General features: G+C 35.3%; 1 protein-coding gene across 1 annotated transcript in view; it reads right to left on the reverse strand.

The window, feature by feature from the left end:
- Positions 1–15,486, reverse strand: part of LOC113110800 (interleukin-17 receptor D-like) — a 47,504-nt gene extending 32,018 nt beyond the window's left edge. Inside the window, exon 1 of the mRNA XM_026274983.1 lies at positions 15,319–15,486. Within this exon, the coding sequence (XP_026130768.1) occupies positions 15,319–15,432 (114 nt within the window). The 5' untranslated portion in view covers positions 15,433–15,486. The remainder of the gene's footprint in view (positions 1–15,318) is intronic.
- Between the last annotated feature and the right edge of the window lie 2,003 nt (positions 15,487–17,489).

Below are 17,489 nucleotides of genomic sequence, written 5' to 3' on the forward strand. Positions count from 1 at the left end.
ACACAGGACTGCTCCAGCACTTCTGTCAAAACAAAACAAAAGCCAAACAAACAGAACTACATGCAACACTGAATTTGTTCCCATAAAGCACCTAAAACATGAGTCTCTGAGCCCGTGAGGAACCGGATGAACAAGTCAGCGAGGAGCGTCTGATGAAGGGCCTTTGTGGCATTCAGTCAAACCCTGGAGGGCTTCGGTCTGCTCTCCTTAATGTCTTTCCTGTCTTCCCAGCCCCTTCTGTCACAAAAACGCTCCCATATGCCATTACATGTGCTCTGAGGAACTTCAGCAGCTCATTTACGTAAACACAGCGCAGTCGAGGTGCTCTCTTGATCTCATTTGAGCAAACATCGCCACTTTTAGTAGGGAATTTATCACGGGACGGGTGAAGAATGCTTTAACTAGTCTCAGAGTTCATGTAGATCACACTCAACTTCCTCTCAAGTGATGAGTTTTCCAGTCCTAAAGTGTCTAGGTAGAGCTTAACTCAATGCACTGATCCAGGACCAGCCTTTTTTATAAAAAAAAAAAACCCAATGTCTGAAGACAGAAGTCATGAAAAGTGGCCAACATGTGCACCGGGAACCTGGGAAGATCTGGCCTCTGAACCCTGGGAACCATCATAAATTGATTTCTGAACTTGTGCACGGTTGACCTTCAGTGCCTTTAACACGAGGTCAAAGGTCAAAGCTTCACGAACATCTGCTGGATTCATATCGGCAGAAAAACGAAATCATCTCAACCATACTGAACAAATGTGCGTCCTGTTAATGAGAAACAACATGCTGTGATTGTGTTTCTGAGAGTCCCAAGTTTGAACACAAATCCTTTTATTATACAACTTAACTGTTTGTCTGATTTTTGCACAGAAATATTGTTCGTCTTGGATTATACTTGGAATACAGAGAAGTCAAACAGGCTACCTTTATTAGAGCTCATCACATGCTTTTATGTTAAAAGAGCAGCATGAATGTCCTAATTCTGTGAGTAAATTATGATATATATTTCTTTCATGGGGATTTTAATCAATTAAGAGTTTAACACTTAATTAATATTTTTTTAAATAGTTATGTAAAATACATTTAGTTTTAAATGAAATTATCAAAATTAAAGAAAAAATGAAAACATTTAAATTATTCAGATAAAACATTGTGAAATATTTATAAAACCATATAGTTTTAAATTAAAATTTATTTTTTCAACAATTCAACAATTCCTAAAAATTCATAAAATCATTTAAAAAATGAATTTAATATTAAATAAAATATTCAAATAAATACAACATAAGACTAAACATAAAATATTTATAATAGTATAATATAAAATAAATTTAAAAAATAATAAAACACACACACACACACACACACACACACATATATATATATATATATATATACATATACATATACATATACATATATATACATATACATATATATACATATACATATACATATATATACATATACACACATATACATATACACACATATACATATACATACATATACACACATATACATATACACACATATACATATACATATATATACACAGTACAGACCAAAGGTTTGGAAACATTACTATTTTTAATGTTTCTGAAAGAAGTTTCTTCTGCTCATCAAGCCTGCATTTATTTGATCAAAAATACAGAAAAAACTGTAATATTGAGAAATATTATTACAACTTAAAATAATTGTTTTATGTTTGAATATACTTTTAAAAAATCATTTATTCCTGTGATGCGCAGCTGAATTTTCAGCATCATTACTCCAGCCTTCAGTGTCACATGTAACATCAGTCGATCACATGATCATTTAGAAATCATTCTAATATTCTGATTTATCATGAGTGTTGGAAACAGTTCTGCTGTGGAATATATTTGATCAATAAAAGGTTAAAAAGAACTGCATTTATTCAAAATAAATAAAAAATTATAATAATACATATTCTAATAATATATCTTCTTTACTATCACTTTTTATCAATTTAACACATCCTTGCTGAATAAAAGTTTTTTTATTTAAAAAAAAAAGAAAGAAAAAAAAATGACTGACCCCAAATTACTAACCAGTAGTGTATATTGTTATTACAAAATATTAATATTTTAAAAACATAGCTTCTTTTTTTTATTATTATTCATCAGAGTATCCTAAAAAAGTATAACATGTTCTGAAAAAATATTAAGCAGCAGAACTGTTTCCAGCTTTGATAATGAATCATCATATTAGAATGATTTCTAAAGGATCATGTGATAATGATCCTAAAAATCACAGAAATAAATGATAATTTAAAGTATAATAAATTTAAAAACAATTATTTTAAATTGTAATAATATTTCACAATATAAATTTTTTTTTCTGTATTTTTGATCAAATAAATGCAGGCTTGATGAGCAGAAGAAACTTCTTTCAAAAACATAAAAAATAGTAATGTTTCCAAACTTTTGGTCTGTACTGTATATTTACTGTAAATATTCTTAAATGATTAAATATTATCTTTGTTTACCTGCATGTCACGTGACCATTAACCAACATAAGAGTACTGTGAACAAGTGTGTTTAATTTTAATTTATTTAAATATTAACTTAAAATCTCAGGTGTACTTAGAGTAAACATTTTAGGTCAAAGTTGCTTGGCTGACAAAAGAATTTGGGAATCCTTAGAATAGAAAACACACACCCACACACACATAAATGTTTATGTCAGCAAGACATCCACCTTAACTCCTAAGAAATCTTTGTTGTCTGGATTCTTCCTCCTTTGTTATCATCTTGTTTTTATAATCATTTGAAATTCACATTACTAAATAAAGGATGTAGACACAGCAGACAGAAACTCCTGAAACGAGTCTAGACACGCTTTCAGAAGAGAAACCGATCCTCAAAAAAGCCCTTTCATTTACACTTCTATAGCCTGGATTAATAGTTGGAGCTGATAAAACAGTCCCTGTGCGTCCGCCCTGCGAGAACAAACACAGAGAAAAAGACACAGCCAAGAATGAGCCGCCGGATGACATTCACAAACAATGCACCTCTTGACGGGACGACAGAGGGCTTGTGGGATTTGAAGTTTTGGGTTTCGTGAGTTAAGAATGCACCGCTGCCCACGGCCTTCCAGAAACACACGACCATGAAGAAGAGGAAGAGAAGAGAAGATCATCTCGCTCTAATGGAAAACACAGAGGCGGTGCCAAGAAGGACGGATGAGACACAAGAGAGCTGAACACATGCTGATTAACCCTTCAACTCCAGGCGCAGGGCCCTTATAATGAAGCTGCCTTTGAGAGTCACCAGAGCCCAAACACTTCTGGCTGCTCCAGACCCATTACACTGCTTGAGCCTTTAGCTGTTTACAACACATGAGATCTTAATTAATGCATTAGTAGTAGGATAACTCTATCATTTCATACATACAGAAAATATATATCTTTTTTTTCCCATTAATATTAATTAGTTATATAATATATATATAAACTAAAGAAATTCTAAAGAATTTTATAAATATCATTTCATTAAGTTGTTTTATCTATTAATATTTATTAAATGTTACTAAATAATTACATGAAATAAATATATATATATAATAATAAAATATTATCTAGTTACTATATACATACATATATATATATATATATATATATATATATATTAGGGGTGTAACGGTACGCAAAAAAATCACGGTTCTGTACGTACCTCAGTTTTAAAGTCATGGTTCGGTTGATATTCGGTACAGTAAGGGAAAGAAATGCAAACCTTAAACTGCAGGTTGTATATTACTATAAACTTTTTTTTTTTACTGCTGCAAAGTTCTCCACTAAATAAAATACTCTCAGTCTCAAACCAATATCATATAATAAAATATAATGAAAAATATAAATAAATAACTATTATTACAGTGCACCATTACCAATCCTGCTTCACCAGAATCGTGCCTGACGCGGCGCTGGCGCGCTCCTGCTGTAGGTGACATAGATGGAGACCACCGACAGACCAGGATCTTGTCTTCATGACATCAATATCTATACTTCATGTTGAGCATAAATATAAAGCCTACTGATAAAGGACACCGTCAACAGTCTTGACGGCAAAATAGACTAAGTTTGACAGGTGAAATATATGAAAATCGATTAACTAATTTATTTTTTAAATTACATTTATATCTAAATTTATGTCAACCTATAGACTTTCAAACTTCAAAGTGTCATGAATTAATATGTATTTGTGTACAAAATGACATATAAACATATTTTCCTATTCTATTTTGCCTGGAAACGCTTCCAACACGCTTTCGTGTCGCGTGAAAAATAGGCGTCGGTTCTATTACTAGCATGCACGTGTTTTCCGCGCGGAAACACGCAGGCAGTCTGCAAGCTCTAACCTGTTAACATGGGAGCCGAATTAAAAAAGGACATGCCACGCAGCTGAGACGCTTGCGCCACGCATCCAGTGTGTCGCCGGCCTAGAACAGACGGCAAGGATGTCGACCGGAAGTTGAAGTCGGCCGCGCGCTGCCATCTTTTAGCAGAACTTCACTTGCGTTAGCATCCCATTAACTCCCATTCATTTTGACAGCGAATAACTTTACATCTGAGGCGTTTAAAGACTCCGTTTGTCCATTATTTATTTTTAAAGATACACGACAATGTATGAAGGGCTCCATTACCTTCTATGTTACGTTATGGCCCCGTAGAAATAGTTTTTGTAAAAATAGGCTAACGATTGCGTCATAACCACTCTGCATTACCGTACAGACAGGAGGAGAAGCTCGCAGGAAATTAACTTAATATGGCGTACTGGCGTTACATTTTAAAATACTATACAAAATAATTAATCAGAATACTTACTCCTGCTCACTCACGCCAAAGAACTCCCCGCTCAAGCTCGCCGTCTCTGCAAGATTAACGATGGCAGTTTGCACGCACAGCCACTTAGAAGATTTACATCTGGCAGACAGGTTGCTGATGTCGTCAAGCTTCGTTTGAGGCTGTGCGTCAGAAACGGAAGTGCTAAAAAACGCTAAAAATGGGCTTCACTTGTCTCAATTGAGTTCCAATGGGGTCGCTGTGTCCATTTCTTTTACTGTCTATGGCCTAGAATCAGCTGCAAGGAGGGATTTGCGCTGAACGTGGAGACTTCCACCACTTAATATGTTCGTTTGGAAACACGAAAATGTACTTATGTTCCGCACACAAAATATTGCATTCCGTCATTCGGTACACACGTGCACTGTAACGAAAGCCCTGTACTGAAACGGTCCGGTACAAATACACGTACCATTACACCCCTAATATATATTATATATATATATATATATATATATATATATATATAGTAATTATGCATTCATTTTTATTAAATATGTACATCCATAATAAAATAATAAATTAAAATTAAAATAAGCAATTAAATAGTCCTTAGAATCAAATAACCTTTAATTGAATGCATTTTGATTAAAGATTACACAGAAAAACTAGCCTATGAACTGTGCATTAATTTTATTCCTTTCGCTTTTTGAAATAAATCTGTGCATGAACTCTTACTTATCCTACTTAAGTAGAATAATTCAGTCAAAATCAAATTGTTTACAACCTATTTAATATCTGCTAAGGGTAAAACATATATTTTTTAAAGACTACAAACTTTCTGACTCTTTTGAGCAACATACACTAATGAATCAAGCACCTCAAAACATAAAGGATTCCATTTAACATCCATGGAACTTTATAATGAAATAAAAGGTTCTATCATGTGTTAAAAGTTTATTTTGGAATTCTGTGAATGGTTCCTTGAGGAATTATTCTCTTAATGCATTGCAGCATGAAAATAGCAGTGTACATGAAGCGAAAAAGTGCAATAGGGACTCGGAATCTAATATTTGTTTCAACCTAATGTCCTTTACTTCAACTTCATTGGACTTCATTACAGACAAAAAAAAAAGATCAACGATAACAAATACAAAGCTGTGGTTTTGATCAAGCACCCACAAACTGGCAACATCAAGACGCCCGCCTCCACCCCAGAGCATGCTTCAGCCTGCAGACGACACACACTGTATAATCTCAAATCATTGCCTGAAACCTACAGGCAGGAAGCTGCTCTCTACCAGATCCTTGATTAGGCCGGAGCAGAGAGCAGCTAATTGATTGTAATGACTTCAGTCTGTGGGGGGGCAGGGAGAGAGTAAATGACCACAGATCACAGACTCGGGTTACAGCCCTCGGCTCGCCACAGCATCGCCAACTCTACGAGGTTAAAGCGCCAGCTCAAATAGCATAAATAAATGTTCAGATTTGTTCTGCATTAGGTTTAGGAGACATTTTATAGCCATATTACAAATAATCATGTTTTGCATGGTTCATTTTCTGCATTTTATCAGTTTCATGCATGATTCTGAATAGAAGTGGACAGAAATGCTAGAGAAAAGCTATAAAGAATATATCCACCTTAGTATATTCATAAATAATTTTATAATTAGTATTTTATATATTTTATTATATATTATGCATTTTAATAATTACACAAATATATAAATAAAATAATGAAACAATCTAGTTTTTAAAGCACTGACGTTCATTATAAAAAAATCTTAATTTTGTATAATTTATCAAATAAGCATATACAATAAAATACTTAAATATATAACAATTAAATATTAAATAATTTAAATAATTATTCAATAATATATAATTTTGTAATTATTAATTAATTATACTGAATTAAGTAACTATAAACTACATGTATTTTAACAAATAAGCATATATAATCAGATAATTTAATATTTATTTAAAACTTAATTCATAATTGCATTATACTAAATAAAATAATGAAAATGTTTAATTTGGGGGATTTTTTTATTTTTATTTATCAAAGACACACACATAAACATACATATATATAAACATATAAACTAGTGGTGGGCCGTTATCAGCGTTAACGTACTGCATTAACGCGAGACTCTTATCGGGCGAAAAAGAAATATCGCAGTTAATCTATTCTCAAAGTTGGGTTGGGAGCTGGGTCTATGATGACTATATTTATATATATATAAGAAATAATAATAAATTAAAATAACAAATAACCATTTATAATTGAATAGCATTGATTAAAACAATCAATTAGTCATCTTATTAAATACACTTAGAATTTATTATGCATATCAAATATACTAATATATATATATATATATATATATATATATATATATATATATATATATATATATATATATATATATAAGGGTTGTAACGATACGCGTATTCGTATTGAACCGTTCGGTACGAGGCTTTCAGTTCGGTACGCGGTACGCATTATGTACCGAACGGTTCGTTGGACTAATTAATTATATTTGAAAAAAAAAATAATAATTGTGAAATATAATGAGATGCGTTCAACAAGGTAGTCCAATAACCCAAACGACGTAACAGGCAATGCCCCTGACACCCCCGAAGAAGAAAAAAACACCATATGTTTATGTTAGGCTACTCAGTCAGGCGCTCGCTCACTCAGTATGCACTGAGTGAGCGAGCAGTTCATGCACGGTACGCGGTGGCCAAAGCGTTTAACAGACCAGAAATAGAAGATCCTCCAGTGACCAACAGGTCTGGTGTTTGGGTGCACTTTACCAATCAATCGGGGCATCCAAACAAGCACGGAAATCAAAAGGGACTAGTACTGTACTGTGTCGGAATTTCCTGAGCAGTACGATACAATTAACAGGCCTGCACGTTATTAGATAGAAGAACTGTTATAAATAGAACGTATGCACGGGCAGTTTTTGAAAACTCCACCTACTTTGCTCTTGGCATAGTGTAGCGCAAATCGCGTTGTATCTGAAGGGCAACGCTGAGCCCAGGGTCCAGCGCCGCGCATACAGCGTCCTGTGTGAAAGACACTTTAGCCATTTTTCAACGAGCCTTCTGCGTGTACTGAGTGAGCGAGCGCATTACTCTGTAGTGGAAACGCAGGTTTTAAGAACATGCTTAATGTAATTGAGCCCCGTTACAATATTCCTTCACGAGCCCATTTCAGTCAGACAGTAATTCCTGCTTTGTTCCAAAAAACATAAGCCCTATAGAGAACCAATTGAGTAAAAACTAGAGGTGGGCATAGATTAATTTTTTTAATCTAGATTAATCTCACTGTGATCTTGAAATTAATCTAGATTAATCTAGATTAAAATGGCTCATTCGAATTCTGCCGAAAGCATTCAGAATATGTGTGTTACCCAAATAAAATTGACAAACAGTAAGTCTTTGAGAAGGGGTTTATCAAGCTAGGTGGTGCATTAGAAAAGGGGCTCATCTCCTGTTTCCAAAATGCATCACAAAGTGCTTGAAAAAGCTGTAAACTAATTCCACATTGCACAAGGTGCAAACAACATTACTCCTGTTTCACGCCAATGTTTAAGTTTTTTTTTTCAAGTTTGTAGGTGTCAAGGTACAGAAACCAAATAATAGCACTGGATAGTCTTCAATGTAAAAATGAAATATACAATCAAACCTACATTTATTAAGACACCTTCAACATTTCTCACATTATTACAGTTTTGCTATATATATCAAAAATTATATCTGGTTTCTGAATAATTTTTGGTTTGACTGTTAAAACTACAAAGAAATTCAGTCAAGAGCAGTGAGTGATTTTCATTTTCATTTTCTTGGATTAACATTACAGCAGCCAGTAGCTAAATTAGGTCCCTTTAAGAGACGATGAACGCATCCAATATAATACACATCCCATTTTTTTCCTCAACTGTTTACTTTCACTTAAGAAACAACTGACAGTTTTTTCAAGCATAATTTCCAAGGTGGATATTTTGACATATTTTGTATGTATTTGTCGGCACAAGAGCAAAAATAAGCAAATTCGATGTTCTAGTGAGACACCTTTCTCTGCACGAGCCCTGAACACCAGAACACCGCGAGTACTGAATTGGCCTCTTTCACATCTTTTTGTTTGTTCAAACTGCGATTTGCATTTGTTCGTTCGGGTGCAGGAGGGACTTCGAGGTGAACTTCGCAGAAGAGAGCTCGGTTCAGTGTCGCTGTCCGTGATACGCGGCTTTCTCTCTCTCTCTCTCGTGCGCACCTAACGGCACGCGCTACTCTGTTCAGCTTCTCCGCGTCTTGTGTTTGGATGCTTTAATGTTTAAATCGACAAGTCGTACGGCTTAACAACACGTGAGAAAGATAAGCTTTCGTGACGATGCGCAGCAGTGGCCCGTCAACTGTCCTGATTATCTTTTTAGGCTGGCCTCAGTCAGTCGGTTACATAAAATATCAAGGTGAAAGTCATCATAGACCCAGATCCCAACCCAACTTTGAGAATAGATTAACGGCGATATTTTTTTTAATCGCCCGATAAGAGTTTCGCGTTAACGCAGCACGTTAACGGCGATAACGGCCCACCACTAGTAAAAACACACTGAATATAAAGAGTTATAGAGTTCCACATAAAAAGTTACATCTTTGTATTTGTTAATAACTACTACAACAATATAACATTTTCATTTTTTTTTATAAGGAGCTGTTTTTGTTTTATACAGTATGCTGCTAAGAAAACACCATAGAAGATGGGTAAGTTTTAATAAATAAAACATTTTTAAAAAATCAAGGAAATTTATCTGCCATTTTTTTCTTTTTGCTGTATCTAAAACGTACCGAACCGAACCGTGACACCAGTGAATCGTATCGAACCGAACCGTGAATTTTGTGAACCGTTACACCCCTAATATATATATATATATATATATATATATATATATATATATATATATATATATATAGTGTAAATAATTTTAATATTGATGTTGACATTAGAAAATTACATATAATACATATATATATATATATATATATATATATATGACCATAACCATTTTGACTGATTGATTGATTGATTGATTGATTATCTGACTGACTGATAGATAAAATTCATAGTGATATGTAAGAACATAAGATGTCAAACTGTCCAAAACAAAAGTAGCCCTGATCACCTTTAGACCGATAGCTTTGACAGGATTAAGAAGAAGTTGAGTGTCCCAACTTAATTCACTTTTAACACACCCAGGTTGACCAGCAACATCCTGCCATTCAAAGCGAGCGGCAGGAGCACTCGTCCAGTCAAAAGAAGTCTCGCCGCTGAAAGACCTCTGTCCCAGAATTCAAAGCAGTTCAGCGAACCGGGCTGATTCAGAGCCAGCCAACCAGAGATTTTCCCACCGCAGCACAGGACACAGCCTGCAAGGGGACGAGCTGCTTGGATGGTTTTCAATGCACCCTTAAGATGGCACAGAAATAACTCAGATCGAACCCCCCTTTCATTCTCTCTCCACACCGTGAGCACATGAAACACACCCCCTTCCCCATCATTCATCCTCAACCAGATGTTACGAGAACAAGGAACCGAAGTGTGAGGGCTCTTTTGAGAAACACACACAGAACTGGAAAAAGGCCCATATATGCACTCAAGGTTTTGCATTAGATCCCTGAACCACCATAATAAAGGAAGGACTTGGCTGGGATTCTGCTTGTGTCCGTCAGGGGACGCAGTAAAACATCGGTCGTTATGCTTTTGTTTTATTTGACCTATACATTAGACTGAATCTGGGATTTCTGCCCTGAAAATCAGGTCTGATCTAGATTAGTTGTCAAAATGAAAAACAACCACAGACTTGGCAACACCGGTTGGCATTTACTACACAGAGCCGTAATTCACTCACAATCTACATAAAATCGATGTTAAAATCGCGGGCGATTCTTTGACGATTTTGAAAACGATTTTGTGTTAGTTGACGGTAGACTACGGCTCTGTGTAGCAACTGCCGCTCCACCTGAACCAGTGTTGCCAAGTCTGCGGTTGTTTTTCATGTCCGCGGTTTGAAGCAACCCCAATACCAATAACGTGATATTTAGCCCCTAAAATGCGAATTTTACCAAGGCAACCCTGCTAAAAAACGTATATTTTAACCCCGGGAAGCAATTTTTATCGGGGAACCTCCCGTATAACGCGATTGGGCTAGTTTTGGACTAGTTTTGAGAAACAACTGGGCAGGATTTGTTGTGAAAACCTGGCAACCCTGATCTGAACGCACGTGCTGGGGATATACTTCTAATTACAGGAGCGTCTTTACGGATGAGATACGCATGATAATCACATTAGATTTTTTGCATAGTCCTAATTAAACTGCTTCCGTTTTATATGAATGCAATAGTCCACCAAAAATAAATTTGAGTAGAATTTTCTTTCTTTCTTTTCTCTCTTCTATTGAGCACAAAAGAAAATTTTTGGAAGAATGTTGGGAACCCAACTGGTATCCGTTGACCTCCACAGTATTTTTTCCATACTTTTGAAGACAGTGGCTACTGGTAACTAGTGGTCTACCGATATGTGTTTTTTGACACTTTTTTTAACATGATCAAAATGTGACGCAGCAACTGCGAATGAGATTTTAGAGCTATAGTGGCTAGAAATATTATTGATTTCTATCTGTTTTTGTTCATATGCATCATATGACTTCAGAGGACCTGGAATTTCCAGTGCACAAGATGTATGGACTAGTTATACTGAGTACAGACATGCACTTTTACTGTAGGGTGAAAAAACTGGTCTAGTAAATTTTATTACACATTGAATTTAAAATTAAATTTTGAAGTAGACATTTGCAACTTTTGAAAAAAAATATTTTTAAGTATTTTCTAAAAAAAAAAAACATTTTATTTGTTTATTTGTTACAATTTTTATTTTTTGCTTAATATGTCGTTTTGTTTTTCATAAAATATAGTCGGTTTACATTCATGCATTATGCATAAAGGACTTTTAAAAATCATAAAAGCAATTTGTCAACAGCCAATGATATTCATAATAATAATCAAACTAGATGACGGGGAGTAAACAAAGAGATGTTTTTTTGGTGGACTATTGCTATAAAGTTCTTTAGGGAACGATTAAAAACACTCTCTGCAAAACATTTACTTGAGCGCCCAAGGAAAAGAGAGCTCTACAAAGTTGAATATTAATCAAGGCCCTCAATTCCCTTAAAAGCACAACTGAGGTGTACGCATGAAGAGCACGGTCTCCCCCGATGCTAATCGCACCCCCAGAAACCCTTGCTCTTGCTGGAAACAATTTCGAAATGCTTGCTAATGTTTGTGAGGCTTGGCTGCCATCATTTTCAGAGAGCATAACTTAACCAGATGGACGGGGACGAGACTTTTGTTAAACCGATTACACAGCCGGTAATATCCGTTCCGTAATGAATTCCTTCATTTCTTAAACAGAGATACGGGACTTGAGGTCAGTCTCTGAGAAGGAAAGTTAGGCTCATTTCAACGACTCCCTACGATGCCCTGGCAGCGGGATTTCTCACAGAGCTCGTTGGAAAGCCAAAGGCAGGATGCTATTGAGCCGAAAGGCCTGGGACTTCCGGAGAGAGCAACCACTTTAATCCCAGTCCAAAAGGCCCCCATCGGAGAACCAATTGAGCCTCGGCTGAAGCCCAACAAAGCTCAGAGGCCAATTTAAATATCCACCTTTGTTTTTCCTGAGACTTGACCTGAGCTGTGCAGTCAAAAACAGGAAACAAAGCAAAGACAAAATATAAAACTCTAGATGCAACACAAACTAGCACTTTTTTTGCATCTTAAAAATAAACACTAGTTTTGGGGTTTATTTGTTGTCTTTGCACATGAGAACTGACACAAACTCGATGCAAAGTAAAAAATAAATAAAAAAAACTCTCTACTGACACAAAATGGGTCAAACGATTACATTTTCTTAAAAGAGAAAAAATTAATTATTTTGCATGCATGCATCATAAAAAAAAAATACATTGTTGTGAGTGGTGTTTGCTTGCTTGACTGCTTACCGACTCATGTCCACTTTATGTCTGATTGCACTGAATGAATTATGCATTTATGAAAACTCACAAAAAAGCAGTAATGCATTGCAAAATAAAATATTCTTTACGGATACAATATACATCACAAACGATTAAATTTTCAAAATGTGCATGGTTTTTGACCCCAGTCCATTTTTTTGTCCAGTTGTATCAAGGTTTGCATTGAAAAATAAAAGTTGCATCTCAAGACACATATACAGCAGGACGAGCCTTAAAGAGCCTAAAAGTGATTTAAAGCACAAAAAAACAAAAGCACAACCTCATTATAAAATCGTGTGTATACAAATGTCTTTACATATAAAATTTTACAAAAAATGCAATAATACAAAAAAACTGTGAAAATATGCAACTACATTCTTAAAAAAAAATCTATTTTTGTTTTCTGAAAATGTGTGTGGATTTTGCCCAAAGTAAACACATTTCTAGGTGACTGCTTAATGACTCAAATCCAGATTTTTTTCCACCAATTTTATACTTTGCTTGTATCATGGTTTCATTTAATACTACATTGTTGCCCAACTATAATATGCTACATTGAATTATTAAGGCATTAAGATATTCTCAACATAAACATCATGGATTTCTGCATGAAAATTTGCTTTGAAACATGTATTGTGAAAAACACTATATAAAAAGAATTAGCTTGACACATCATTTTAGGCATCATTTACACCCATGACAGAACAGATTATGCACCAAAGTTTATTACTAGTGATTTGAAACTACTAAACCAAAGTCTAAGCAATGGTAAAAAAACAGCATCATAATGATGCCTCAGTAATTTTACAATCTCAAAATAGCATTAAAGAGTCAAAATGTCCCTTAAAAGAGAGCGCATGCAAAAGCACAATTTTATTATGCACAACAAAAATGCATTTAAAAAGAATCTCACAAAAACCAGCTTTCATTAATGAAGACACACTGTCTGTTATCTATAAAAAGTAAGTAGTTCAACTATGTCTCAGCCCAGTTGTCAGCGCAGAAGAAAAAGTGCAAGAACACACAATTCATTCACACCTGAAGTGTTTCTCTCAACAGGACGGCTTTGATGTAGCAGTGGAGGGAGGCAAACTGTGCTTCCTAAAAGGAAATGCCAAAGAATTTTAATAGAGCAAATAGTTCACGGACTTCCTGTAGGAAATGACTTCAAAGCAGTCCTGTCCCTTCAAGACAATGAGATTGTGGGGCAATCTGTCTCTCAATAGCCTGTCTGTCATCAGCAAACGACCCAGACACGGGTCAGCAGGAAGAAAACCCCAAAACAAACACTGCCAACACAACAGGACCACATTCATCTCTGAATCATCTTTTAGATACTCATATAAAAAGATAAGAAACAGTCGAGCATTAATGAAGCAGTCATGTGGCTGTCTAGGAAATCAAAAAATGTAAGCCATATATTAAACATCCACCAAACAGCTGACGGTACCCATAGACTTCCATACTATGGAAGTCAATGGCTACCGTCAACAGTTAGGGGGCCAACATTCTTCAAAATATCTTCTTTTGTGTTCCACAGCTTGAGGGTGGATAAACGATGACTACATTTTCACTATTGGGAGACTGTCCCTTTAAATAACCATAATTCAATATCCCATGCCAACATAAGGATAGAAATTCAGCTGAATGCTTACATGAAAAGCTGTTGCATGTGCAGCCTTTTTAATTTCCATCTGTAGTCTACCGCCATTCAACTCCATTCACAGAAGCATCAACAGGTCACCTCCAGCAACAATAGATCAACAAAAGACCAGACTGCGAGACTCTTTCTCACATCTGACCTACTAAAAAAAACATTTCCCAAAGCTCAGTGCTCCTGACCGGATGAACACTGTTTGCACAAGACTTTAACTCCAAACACACAGCTCGAATCATACAGGTGCACTCTTAAAAATAAAGATTCAGGTTCTTTAGAGATTAGATTCTTTAATTTGAAGCCACCGAAACATAGACAGCTTTCAGAAGAAATACATCATTTAAAAAGTGGGAAAGGTAAGTTTGAACCCCTTTATTTTAGTTTTAGCTTAACCATCTCAGACCAGAAACAAAGCAGTTAAGGTTTTTGTTACATTGTAACTTATAAACCAACTTGAACCAGCTAAAACTAGCCTCCATGTTTTAAAGACATGGTACCAGAACTTTATTTTAAAGAGTGTAAACCCAAATAAACACACATAATCTGCCTTACAGATAAAGATACTTACTGTCGGATACTTTTAACCTCCACACATTGCTAAAACACAGTCTGGTGCTCAATAATTCACCATAGAAAAAAAGTTTTTTTTTAAGTTTTAAGCAAAAAAGAGAGCTTTAAATGTTCTTCTGCGGTAACGTGACATGACTAAACTTGTTCGTAAAGCTCGTGTCAGAAACACTGCACGCTAATGTCTTACAGATTTCGCTCGAGCGTGTTTTTTACCTTGTATTTGCATCTCTCCGAGTTCGCTCTCTTTCCTCCGTTCACCGGAGCGCTGCAGCACAAAAACACGCACAGAGCCGTGAGAAAGTGAACGCGTCTCCGTGACCCAGCCATTCCTGTCCGTCCATGAAGCTCCGCTGATGGGAATGAACACGAGCGACAGTGAAGGAGGTGCAAAGAGTCTCAAGAGGTGGAGCTGTGTGTGTGTGTGTGTGTGTGTGTGTGTGCGCGCAGCATAAAGCATTCCAATCCTGTTCCTGTAGTATGCAAATACAGTGCGCGCGCCTGATCTGACAGGCTGTATATAGTAGCCGTAAAGAAGAATATCACAGAAATTATGCAATAAAAGTTTATTCATCATTTTAATAAAATATATATAATTTAAGGCACTTAATTGCACTTACTGTGTTTGGTTTATGTTTCACATCTCATTATGTCACCTGTTTAATTAGCTAAATAGCCTTATAATTTTTAAAGAGTAAATGCAAAAATACATATATATATCATAGTATAAAAATCACACGTTTTAATCATTTTTTTTTGTGCAAAGAAATAGAGAATAAAAATACATCCCTGTCAGAAAATTCGGTTTAAAATGCTCTTTATTGCCTTTAGAAAATAGTATGTGTCCCTGGACCACAAAACCAGTCATAAGGTTCAGTATTTGAAATCTAAAACTTTCCATTGATGTATGGTTTGTTAGGAGGACAATCTTTGGCTGAGATACAACTATTTGAAAATCTGGAATCTGCGGGTGCCAAAATATCTAAATATTGAGAAAATCACTCTTAAAGTTGTCCAAATTAAGTTCTCAGCCATGCATATTACTGATCAAAAATTAGGTTTTGATATTTACTGTAGGAAATTTACAAAATATCTTAATGGAACATAATCTTTACTTAATATCCAAAAGATTTTTGCCATTAAAAAAAACAATAATTTTGCATACAATGTGTTGTTGCTGTTGCTACAAATATGTGCTACTTATGACTGCTTTTGTGCTCCAGGGTCACAAATGTGAAACCGTGCACATGTTTACAGTAATCAATATGTTGCATGCTTTATTGTGTTCTGATATCACATAATAAAATACCCCTTTGCAGTATATGTATAAAAATGTTCTGTGATTTTTATTTAAATATAGTTCATGAATGATCTGCATGTTGCCACATGACCTCATTATGTTGCATATTTAATCCATAAGTGAGATAGATCATCTTGCGACTTTATACATAAAATTATTTCCATAATGAATGCAGTACATAGCCTATACTGCATGCTGCAAACTGAGTATAAGTAGTATGATAGTTTGCTATTCTGAATACGAGATTATTTTATTAAGTTCATTATTAAGCCATGTTCATTTGTACAGTGGTAAACACATTTCCACATTTCACTGCCATTTAATTTCAGGTTGCAAAACTTGACAGACCTCATATGAGAGATTCACACCCTGTTATGACATCTGAAGTATGTCAGATGAGTGTATAATCATATGCAATAGTGGATTATTGATGCATTAGTGAATTTTGAATGATCTGTTACTAGTATGAGATTTGTGGCTGCATCAAGTGTTTTTTAAATGCATTATTTACAATCTTCTTGATTGCTAACATGAACACATTTTCTTCTACACACTGAAATGCATATTCCCCATCCTCAAATCAAACTTAATCAGCAGATGATAAAGAAAATCCAGCAAACACACACATATTATATGGATGTGTGCAGATGAAAAGACAACATTTTAAAGCAAGTAATGGTTTGGACCGGTGAATTCAGTTTTGAGTGTTAGGAGTCAAGACATACGGTTTCATTCCTTTCAAGTATACATCACCTGGAAAATATTCTATGTAATCCTAATGATATTTCGGGCCGTGTTTCTAATTCTGGGGGTAAAAGGACAGAGAGAAAGTTTGGCTCATCTGCTCTGTAGCCAACAGCCGTGATGTGCATCCAACAATCCTGTTTCAGATCAAAGACAGAAATCTGGAGGCACAGATACACCCAGATCCTCTTCCATTGACACTCACATGAAGACTAAGTGACCACACCAACAATGCCCCCAACAGCTTTTATGATGCATTCATTTATAGTACATAAAAATATAAATAATAAAGCTGTAAATGTGTGGTACTGCCCTGTGAAAATCTGCTTTGATATTCTGGACA

The sequence above is a fragment of the Carassius auratus genome, chromosome 11 (assembly GCF_003368295.1).
Source record: "Carassius auratus strain Wakin chromosome 11, ASM336829v1, whole genome shotgun sequence".
NCBI lineage: Eukaryota > Metazoa > Chordata > Actinopteri > Cypriniformes > Cyprinidae > Carassius > Carassius auratus.